Source organism: Pyxicephalus adspersus, chromosome 12, assembly GCF_032062135.1.
Source record: "Pyxicephalus adspersus chromosome 12, UCB_Pads_2.0, whole genome shotgun sequence".
In the NCBI taxonomy this organism is placed as follows: Eukaryota; Metazoa; Chordata; class Amphibia; order Anura; family Pyxicephalidae; genus Pyxicephalus; species Pyxicephalus adspersus.
The window spans coordinates 29,014,068-29,025,686 of record NC_092869.1 but is presented as its reverse complement, the minus strand read 5'-3'; the positions used below and the strand labels follow the sequence as shown (position 1 = coordinate 29,025,686).

At 37.2% G+C, this 11,619-nt stretch overlaps 1 protein-coding gene across 2 annotated transcripts in view; it reads right to left on the bottom strand.

Annotated features, from left to right (window-relative positions):
* Positions 1-668: 668 nt before the first annotated feature.
* The window catches only part of SNAP23 (synaptosome associated protein 23), a 34,446-nt gene continuing 23,495 nt past the window's right edge, over positions 669-11,619 (bottom strand). For both annotated transcript variants that reach the window (XM_072428210.1, XM_072428211.1), the window contains 3 exons: positions 6,935-7,075; positions 5,729-5,873; positions 669-4,847 (listed from right to left, as the gene is read on the bottom strand). In XM_072428210.1, the coding sequence (XP_072284311.1) occupies positions 4,785-4,847; positions 5,729-5,873; positions 6,935-7,075 (349 nt within the window). In that variant the 3' untranslated portion in view covers positions 669-4,784. The remainder of the gene's footprint in view (positions 4,848-5,728; positions 5,874-6,934; positions 7,076-11,619) is intronic.

The window sequence follows — 11,619 nt, the reverse complement described above, 5'->3', positions numbered from 1 at the left end:
TGGAAATACAGCAAGTGAGTTCATTTTAGGAGTACTTTGTTGTCGGTAATCCGGTAAAGCAGAATATACAGAAAATATAGGAAAATATATATATTATTTTGTTGTGTGCAGCAGAAAAGCATCCTGGTGTACTGCATCTATCTTTAAACAGAAAGCAATGTTGTTCCCCTTGGGGCCAGCATGCCATGCAGGATATGTGCCTGATAATGACATTCCAACAAAGGCATCTCGCTATGGTATTTCTTTATTCCTGCAAGGTCTAATTGTCCTGTTTCAATCATTGTCTAACAACAACTATTAGCTTCCAATAGCATTGTGTGGTGTGATGAAAAGGACATTCTTTAACACCTTCAGTGCAGTCTGAAAATGTTAGGACACAAAACTGGATAACTGCAGCCACTTTATTGGAGTTTAGCATTAAAAAAAAAAAAAACATTTTACGTAAAAAAAAAAAAAACATTTTACGTAAAAAAAAAAGGCATATTCATCCTGGATATTTCATACAAAATATGGATCAGAACTAGTCTATAGGTAGAGAAAGGAGCAGACTCTCTGCATTGCTATCCCAATCCTTGATATGGTAAAAATAAGTCCAAGACAAAGTTTTAACAAAAGAAAATCAATGCCCTTCATGAAACACCCTTTAAATGTAGGACATCAACACAATGTAACATGTAAGGCAAAATTATTTATACTCTTATATACAGCCTTTACAATATTGAAAATGACCTTCACAGTTTGAAGTTATTAAAAAAATACATTTAACCAAATCTGTAGAAATAAAAGGCACAAAGTGACAGATGATGGATCATAACATGATTTCAATATTAGGTTGGAAGCAGTTTTGCACATGACATAAGGCTCACAGGCTGCTAAAGTGCTCATGTATATAAAATAACACAGGACTACAAGTTCCTATTTCAATGAGGAAAAATCCAAAGCAACCCTTCATTAGTCTGTCTATGCTGAACTAGGAAGAAACAAAACAAAGTGTTAAATGCTTACTGCGTATAGGGGGACACAAAACAACTAATCATCCATATCCATTACTACTCTAGCAGTTAGCACCCTGCTCATCTTTCAGTGCTCCTGCTAGGGGACAGCCACCCTGGGTCTGATTATTAAAAGGCTCCAAGGCTGGTGAAGATAGACTTCCATGGGATGACCTGGGTGATCCAGCAAACCTGCTATTAGATAGCAAATGTTTTAAATCTTGGACCAGATCCATTCCAGCCAGGTCCTCCCATGGAAAGCTTAAATAAATCAAACCCTCACACATATAATGCAAGATTGCTGCTCCTGCACTGTAAGTGACAAGATTGGTGTTACTGGTTTTAAGCAGCTTTGTTGTGCAGTTTTGAGGGAAGTCTGTGATAAAAAGCAATCATACCGTATTGCTTTTTATGTTCTCCCTGGACCAAACAAATATTTAACCATTGCAGGGCAAGAGGAAGCTGCACTTCAAAGGTTTTGTTTTGTTTTTTTTAACCAGAGTTTAGCTTTAATTTGGTTGATAAACATTACTGTAGACATCTAATAAGGGTCTAAGGAACTAATACAACAAATATTCATCATTAACATGCTATCCTGCCTATAGAAAGTTCAGAGTACTTCATACATATCTGTTAAGAATTGATGTAAATCACTGTACTTGTCATAAATTACATGTGCTACACTTCTACTCTAAATTATCCTTTTCAAGGTAGATGATTTTGTAAAATGGTTTGGTACTAAACAATATTTTCCAAATGTTTAATAGGAGTTACAGTCACAGTGAGGCACTTAAAGTCAGGGTAGGTGCCGTCATTGCTACACCCAAAAGCCAATAAGGAGCCTTCCGATCACCTATCAGTGATATTTCCACAGCCTTCTCCACTCTGAGTGAGGCGTGGACACTAAATCTCTATGCAATTAGAAAATAATTTGTTTAGTTTCAAGACTAAATTTTAAATAGAATAGAATGGAATGGGTCATCCGATCCAAGGCTGGATCATGTAACAGTGTTCCTGGGTCCGTATACCTGTCAGGGAGATTTAACTCCAACTTAAACTACCAGGCTCCAGTTACAAGGATACATTTTGGGAAGACCGGCCAAGTCACAACAAAACGTATTACACATTGAATGTGCACAGATGCAAATTTTTCAAAGAAACTAAGAATAATGAATTGTTTATCAAAAGATTCCTTGTCCTCAATGTTAAATCAGCCAGCCCTTTCATCACCCAGCTGCTCCCGCTGAGATTGAGCCGGTTTACTTTTCACGTATCATGTATTCCAGTTTTCTGGTCCTAACTGACTTGGTGGCTCCATTTATTTTTTTTACCCAGTGATCATGGCAGTAACACACTTCTTGTTCCAAGGTGACAACGCACACTTATGTACAGCATTTACAGTAAAAAGGAGTTGTCATCCTGGGCTGCTCACAAGGTTTAAAGAAGAAACACCCCTTATCATCGTCCCTACGAGGAAAGTGTTTTATAGTTATAGCTAGTAATGCTGAGTTGAGCTTTCAGTACACAGGAACTCACATGGACACGGAAGGTCTGAGTCAATAGGTATTTTGTTGTTCATGCAAAGAAATCTAATGCAGCCCCCTCATCCAAAGATATTTTTGTTATTTGGTTTAGATCTCCTTGAACAAGCCTTGATCTACATTTATCTTTAGGTTAATAACTTCCTGAGAAATATAAAAAGGCTGCAAAGTAACTTTAATCGCTCTCCTTCTATAAAATTTAATACGGCTAAATGACTATTTTTTGTCTTAATGCTGGAGTTGTTTTGTTATGGTTTTCAATGCTAGATTAAACCATTACTTTATATTCTCTCACCCTGCAATGAGCATTTCTACACCCTGTTAGGGAAGATTTGGGCTGAAAGGGCAAATCCTCAAAAAGCACCCAAGCAAAAAAAGAAAGGAAGGAGCTCGTTCTATTCTTTACAGTACAGAGTCTGTTGTGCTGCGCCTATGTCAGCTGTTGCACTCAAATGTTGCTAAAGAACTGTAGAAAGACACTTAAATAACTATGTTCAGAAATTCAAACCTAGTATACAGATGTGAGAGGCAAATACAGATTAGGCTTATATTTTCCCCAATTTTAGACAATGGCTATACCTTGACCCCCTCCTTCACGTCACTGTAATCACAGTTAAAGCAGACATTTTTGTTATCCAGCTCCCCTCAAACCTAAACAGCAAAAAACTTACCATGGATGCAGATATTACTGCTACTACATGATCAAATGCCTAGACTACTGGAAATACCACTCCCGATTTTTAAGTGGTTGTTTTCCAGCCAAGGTTTGTCGTGCCGACATATGATTAATAAGGAAGCAGGATATATATATCATATAGCAGGATATATATATTCTGCATATTGCAGAATGAGCTACTAACACTACTAAAAGTAAAGAACTACAAGTTGTCATTAGCAACCACATTCTTCATTCCTTAACTTAAGCTGGTTTAAAAAACAGCTGTGGAGACTTTCAGTAAGATGTTCAATATGCAAAAACCAAAGAACTGCAGCTGCAGGGCCGGCAGTCATCCAGACACAGAACTTTATAGAACATAAATTTAAGTTTACACTCCTCAACCCCAAAATGGAAATAGTGCTGAAGACTTGGTAATATTTTTAATATAAACATTTTTAATATAGAGTACTACATCCTGCAATATGGTAGACATAATATTTTGCTCTGAATATATTAAGCAGGAAAATGTCAACGCTCCCTGAAGGTTTTTTAAATTTCAAAGGAAGCAGACAATAAAAACATTTTAAAAAATACAATGAAAAACATTTTATCCAGCCGGTTTTGTAGTAACAAGGCACCTTTTACAGATAGACATATGCATAGTGTATGTATGGAGGCAGTACACCAATCAAATAACTGGCTTCTGAACTACAAGGCAGGGACTTATTGATATGTACATGTACCTCAAGTGCTATAAAGAGCAAGCTTTGACACATGGCGTGCTGTGTCAACTAACCAACCAATAGGAACAGTGTGGGATAGATTTTGTAGTAGGGATTAACAAAAGAGAGGTCATGTAACATTACCTATAGACACTGCTCAAATATTGCATTGTAGCTCCGGAGTCTGAACCAAATACCTATTTGGTACTGAGAGGGTCTACTAAAACAGTCATATGTTACCCTCAGTTTGGAGCAAAAGAAAGAAAAAAAGGGATAACTGAATAGCTGGTATTGGTTGGGATGAGTTTCAGTTTCAAGTTTCCATATTTAAAAGAGTTAAAATAGTACATTAAGATTAGTACAAAGGTTTTCTAGAAGCATGGAAATGAGCAAACACAGACCATGAAAACTAATAAGCCGGTCTTTCTTTGGGATCATGGCATCTTGAACAAACTTAACTGCAGAATACTTATTCCTCCCCACCCTACATTCTCCTTTACAAATTTTGGTAACACGACAGTTTATAGCCTACAATAGGCATTCTCCTATAGCCCAATAGGACTTACAGCAGCCAAGTTAAAAAGGAAGTCAAGGGTCTTTAAATACATTTTGAAAATCTTAAAGTTTATAAAATAGGGAACAGCTAAACAGTTTGTAATGCTTGCAAAAATGGTAAAACAAAGCATGAACTTTGTCCAATGAAAGGTCAAGAAATGAAGCCTTTCAAGAGAATAAAACAAAGGGACACACCACCAGAATAAATTCAGTCATTAACTCCCCTTCAACCCTTTATCTGGGATATTTTTGTGCTGTTTTATGGAAGTACGTTGCAGTTTACATCAAACGAGGAAAAGATGTCTTGTGGGTTTCTTCACTCAATAAGTTTCTTAGCTCTCTTGTTTGCCTCATCAATGTGGTCTTTGTTGGATATCGCCTGAAACAAAAAGTACACAATATATATATAAGAGAACTACAAGCTTTATATTTAAAAAAAAATAAAGACCACTACTAGAGCTAAAGAAACACAATTAGGGTATCAAATTCTACTTAAGAAAAAAGTTCATTTTTTTTATGTAAACAATCAGCAAAATATATTTGATATTAACCAGTGCAGAACTTTCCCCTTCCCCCAAGCAATATTTAAACATATTATATAGAAGGTTTGCATCTTAGCTGGGACACCAATCTTAGCTAGGATATGCCAAAAACATGCTGTTAGGCTGGCTTCCTTCTAAAAAATTGGCCTTGGACTGTGTTAACATCGGACTATGGTAGAGACATTAGATTGCGATTTCATGTGCAGGACAATTAGCATCATGAGTATGGACTTGGAAATTTCTGGGCTATATAAATAGAAGATATTTTAATATATATATATATATATAACCAATAAACGAATAAATAGATAAAACATATAGAAATGCTGAGATGTACTGCTTTTTGCTAAAGAACTTCATGTAAGCAAAAAATGTAACCCACAAGGCACCGGAACAGAGTGTTATTAGAGCTTGCTCACTCTCTCCCACCCCCTGTACAGGTACTGGCTCATTGCTATGATGGGCCGCTTCACTGGCCAATAAGTGTGCGAATCTCTAGGTACACTGACCCCAGTATTTAAAAAGCCAAAATGAATGAATTGCTGTGCTGTCAGTGCTGGATGTGAGAGAAAACCCAGAGGAAAGTGTACACAAGCATTTTGTACAGCCTACTTTGCAAATTTTGGCAAAAACTGGCAACTTTTAGTTTAGGCTAAACTTTTGCTACATCCAGAAATAATATACAATTATACAAAATGTTAGTACAGAGAACTCTTACCTTTTCATTAATCCTATCAATTTGTTTGTTCTGGGTATCAATCTCATTACCCATATCTAAAGCCATACTCTTAAGATTTCCCAAAATGCTTCCAACTTGGTTTAGATTTTCTTCCATCTCATCTTCTCGGGCATCATTTGTTATCCTACCGGACGAAAGAGGTGACATTAGGTGCTTTGATGCTACACCATGGATACCAGACACTAACAACACCATCAGGCTGAAAAAGACCAGCTGATTCAGAGAAAAGCACCAAAAAGGAAAATATTGTAAGGCCCCAAAGGCAATCAGCTGTCCTCTAGATCAGCAATATATGTGTAATTCTTTCCAACAAATATGAATAGTCACTATTTCTTTTAATGTAAAAACATGTACTACTGCTCTTTTGGTGTAAAACAGATCTATCAAGCTGGCTGAATCCAGTATCTATGGAAGACTATTCTATGTGAAACGATTACATGGAAGAGAAAGAAAGAATTAGGAACATAAGAGGGAGAGAGGAAACACAAGTGAAAAAAGAAGGGAGAGACAAACCTACACAGGAAAGAGACAGATAAGACATGGAGAGCAAGTGGGGAAAAAAAAAAAATATTAAACACTTATACTGGTAGTCCCCGGTTTAAGGACATCCGACATACGGACGGCTCCTAGATACGAACCGCCCCTCGTGTGCAGGATGGAGGTTTGAAAAGGGGATGGCTTGCATGACTTGCAGAAGAAATATTTTGCTAAACACAAGTGAGATTGTGGGTGATCTTAAGAGCTTAGCTAATTGTAACATCTTGTAACTCTTTAATGGCCAAGACAAACTCTGAAGTTTCTTTTTGCATATCAAAGCACAGCTTGCTCCAGAAATTAATGAATGTTTAGGCTGCACAAAGTTTTTTTTTTTTTTTTTTGCTTTGTTTGTGATTAGCTTACAGTGAAGATTTTGTACAGTGACACCATGCTGCCTAATATGTTGAGACAAACATCTGTCCCAATTGCATTTATTAAAATAATGTACCTGTTCTGACCTACATACAAATTGAACTTAAGAACAAACCTATAGTCCCTATCTAGTATGTAACCCGGGGACTACCTGTATATGTAATAGGACTAGGTGTAGCATAACTGTACTCTGTATTGCTGCGGAGTACTTTGGAGAAAGTGTTAAGGTTACCCTTCCCATGTATAATTTAGACAGCGTGTTAAGGAAAACGTTACTTCTTTATGTATGGGCCACTCTGGCCCCCTGCACTCTGCTGCTGTCCATTGATCTGTCGTGGCTGCTTGGAAACAACTTCGTCATTATCTTTGCTTCCCCACGCTTTCTTATACATTTCTCCGGCATCAAAACTCTTTGCCCTGTAACAAAGCAACATAAGTTGTAAAGGGCCACTGTAAAGATAATGGAAAACAATGCAAATAAAACAAACTTAAGGGACAAAACTACATGAGGTTTATCTTAAAACAGGATTGCTATTGATCTTTAAATATTTGTATATTTCCTGGCAATTATTCACATATGCATGGTTCTGTCAGTCTAGTTTTAATCCTATCATTACACCGCTAAAAACTAGGACAAAAACATTTTATTTAAACACCAAGATAAGCTTCTAGATAAAATTTCCTTTTAAGAAGTGAAAAATACAAAGTTTTTTGAATTTAAGAATTTTAGCATATTAGCGCTGAGATCTGGCAATGCCTTGGATGCTATGACCTGATTAACACAAGATCAATAGTTTATGAGAATGCAGAATTCAGGCAGTCCCCGAGTACGGATGACTCCTAGATAAGAAAAGGACTTCCCTGCTCGCTCATGTGCAGGACGAAGGCTTGATGGGGGGTGGTTTGCATGACTTGCAGAAGAAATCTTTTGCTAGACACAGCTGAGGTTGTGGGTGATCTTATAAGCCGAGCTTATCTGTATCATGTTGTAATTCTTTATTGATCAAGACAAACTCCGCAGCTGATTATTTTTGCATATCAAAGCACAGCTTGCTCTAGAAGTTAATAAATGTCTAGACTCCATAAAGATTTTTTTTTTGTTTGCTTTGTGATTTAGTGAGGATTTTATACAATAACTGACACCACACTGCCTAATAATATGTTGAGACAAACATCTGTCCTTATTGCATTTATTAAAATAATGTACATGTTCGACTTACATACAAATTCAACTTTAGAACAAACATACGAGACCAAAAGAGAGGGGCTGAAGAGCCTGAAGCCCCCCTCTTTTCTCCTTCTAACCTGTTTTTCATACATATACAAAGAGGAGCGGGCTCACATATATTCCAATTACCTTTTATGGAAAATGGAAAGGAATCTGCCCCCATACCCCTGAATTTCCTCTGCTACAAGGTTCTTATCAAAAGGAAAGTCTAACAACCTGCAATAAGTCCACAAAAAAGACTGATGGCTGCAAAACTACATTTATTGACAACTATGCTGGGCAAATCAACATACAGATGATCCAAAGCACTATAATCACACCTCCAGATCCCACTCCCTTCCCAAAGGCTTAGTCATATCTTATGATTAAGATATGGAGATGAGATTCATAGAACTTATGATCATTTGAATGTCATTTTTAACTAGAGGTTTTCAATAAATCAACCGATTGAATTTACTGAAAAGTTTCAAAACTTTTATTCTCAGTGGTCCAGAACAAGCATAGTGATCCAGTGTTCTGACTAATATGATTACGCTAGGTTCAGGTTCACGTCTGATGTTGCACATTAACAATTTAGAAAATAACGGAAGACCTCAAATCAACCAGGCAACTAGTATTTCTTCAGAAAGTCAGCAACAGCAACTTAAACATTTCTCTCATTACTGTTTTTCCCCCCACCAAGCTTGGTCTTGCTACTAACAAATCACTAATCAGTCTTTCACTGCTATAACCATTTACAGGGTAAAGTTAGCTAGCTAAAGAAAACAAAAAACAAAAACATAGCAACTGTTTACCTGCCAAAGTAAGTGTAATGTAAATTTGCCCCACACCCTGCTGTATTATAGGGCTGCATAGCTTTGGAGTGACAGCATTGACGTTTGCCCTGCCTCCCCTTACCTTTCTGGACAATTTAACCCTGTGTTTCCTAAATCCACATCATCATTTTACACATATCCCTCCTGCCTATTACCTTACAGAGCAGACACACCCAATGGAAGCCAGATACCAACTTTTCTCTGGCATGGAGCAACACAAGACGGATTTCAGAAAATTACACTAACTAAATTGAAAAGACATCAATGGTGAACCGGTTTGTGTAAAATTACAATCATGTAGCCAAGTCTTATACAGATCCTGACTCCCATCAATCTTTCCTTGATTGTTCAAGGAAGCAGACACTAAAAATCACTCTGAAAACCGACGATACAAAACAGACAAAAGACAAAACAGGTGGAGACATTAGGAATACAATAATATACTCATGCAATGCTTGGCACTAGAACAGTGATCCCCAACCAGTTTCTCTCCTGATAATGTAGCAGGGAGCAGCCTGGCATAGGAAGGTACATTTGTATGGATTTCTCTGCATTAGAAGCAAAGTGGAAAAGGTTTAAATGTGTTGCAATATAGTAATTCTAGGAAACAGAGGGGTGCAGACACAATAAAGCTGTACATCTCCAAGGACCATCAGCTTTATTACCTAGAATTTTCATTAAGTTTGTGTCAGAGTACATATGATCAGTAAAAGATGACAAAACTGCATATATTAAGCGAAACATAGTAGACCCGGTCAAAGTTAAAAGCATATTTGTATTATTAGTTAATGTATCTGATCCTACTGGTACAAGTCAGTATTGTCATCTTTTATTACTTTTATGAATTTCACCTTTTTATTTCGATTTTTTTTATATTTGACTCCCAAATAATTTTTACAAATTTACTCTGCTGATCCTACTGCTTATGCTTCGATCCTCTTTCCACCCCTGGTTTTTCCAGTTCTTTCACTACACTTCTTACACTAAGGAAGCCATACATAACAAGGCACTACAATGAGACAGAATCCAACTATCTGAAAACCTGCTGGCTTAGGCAAAGTAAACATATACGATTCAGCAGATGAACAAACGTTGTACACATAATGCCCGTTCTATTCTATGCTCCGGAGGATAAAATTGGCACTTCGCAGTGTTCTCATTTCCAGATTGTCATCCATAGATCCTCCGCGACAGACTGATGTATGAGAATGGGCGACTGATGTACAAGGCAGGTTCTCGCCCAAGATTAGCACGACCAGTCTTCGCAGGCAAAGATTATCTGACATGCAGATGCAGCCTTAGCCAAACGTGCATGTCTGAGAATGTACAGGAAGAAATGTGGGTAGGTATCTCCCAGTAATAGAAAGAATAGACATTCTAATAAATAACGTTTCCAAATCCGTCCAAGAATCCTTGCTGCTCAGAACAGTTCATAGAGATTGATACTTTCCTGCCCAGTGTCAAGTTTGTGTCAAATGAGAGAGAATAGAAAATGAAAATATTTTACTACACAATGAAGATCACGATCTATACAACAAGACCAGGTTTAAAGGCGAATAGGGACACCCAACTAAACCCCCTTACCTAATTTGTTACTGTAGATAACAAGGTTTCCAATACATGCCCCACAATTACCCAATTAACAGCAGGGCTTAAGAGCTAAGAGCTACCGTATTTTTCGGCGTATAAGACGCACTTTTTCTTCCCCAAAACTGGGGGGGAAAAGTGGGTGCGTCTTATAGGTAATACGGTATGTTGATTAGAGGTTGGTGGGATGTGTTGGAGAGCTGGGTGTGTTAGAGGCTCAGACATTCTTAAGTGCTGGCAGTGTAACGTTTAACCCTTATCAGAGAAATTATCTATCAACTTTTACTGTATATGGAGCCTGACTACATAATAATAAATAATAAATAAAAAGGATATAATCTGGCTTTAAGATGCTTTTTCTCCTGACTTTTTCCAATATGGGTTTAAAGGACGCTGTGCAGGGATAACAGTTCATTTTGCTGTCCAGTCATGTGAATACTAAATATGTAAAAGACATTTTTTAAAGGTTGGAAAGAAAAAGAAAAAAAATTGACAAGTAGATTGGTTTAAAAACCAGGTAAAAGGCCAACTACAGACTGAGTTTCAGGATCATATTCATGCAGAGATAAGCTATGTACACATGTTCAATAATTGTCGTTGGAAATGAATAATTAACAACCAGTCATTCGATAATCATTAAAAAAAAAAAGTGTACAGCTACGTTGATCAAGAAGCAATGTCGCTGGCAACGAACGATCGTCCTGGCAGATCCATTTGGGCAACGATTATTTGCTATCTCTTGTGTGTACAGTCGTGAAGTGATCGTAGATGGTTCTGTGGTACACTTTCTGCCGTACACCTCATTTCCTGCATCATTCTAACGATCGTACCTAGGGTGTTTACATTACTGGTGGATTATTTTTATTATATGTTACAGCATGTAAAGAATCATCAGTTTTCTAACTACAATAACTGCACGCGTGTACCTTACTCCCATTTGCAGGGTCCTTTATAATCATATATGTACTATTTAGAAAAAGAAAGAAAAAAAAAAAGTATGATTCACTTGATTGATAGCTATTCTAAACTATATGCCGTCTTGTGTTATGTGAACGATCATTGGTGTTAAACAAACTCAAATTTAAATTGATAATAAAATATTCATAGCATATCATATTCATCGCATCATCATCATATTCATAGCATATCATAATTACAAAATTAAAATGTCACTTCATGACTACTAAAAGGTTGGGGACCTCTGACCTGAGGGGGTGAGCATGCAGGCCAGCCTCTCATAGCATTGTAACCTTGGACTACAACACCAACCTGAGCCGGTACTTCAGCCTCCTAAGAAATCTTCAGGTTAGTAAGCAGAAAGGAGAGATGAG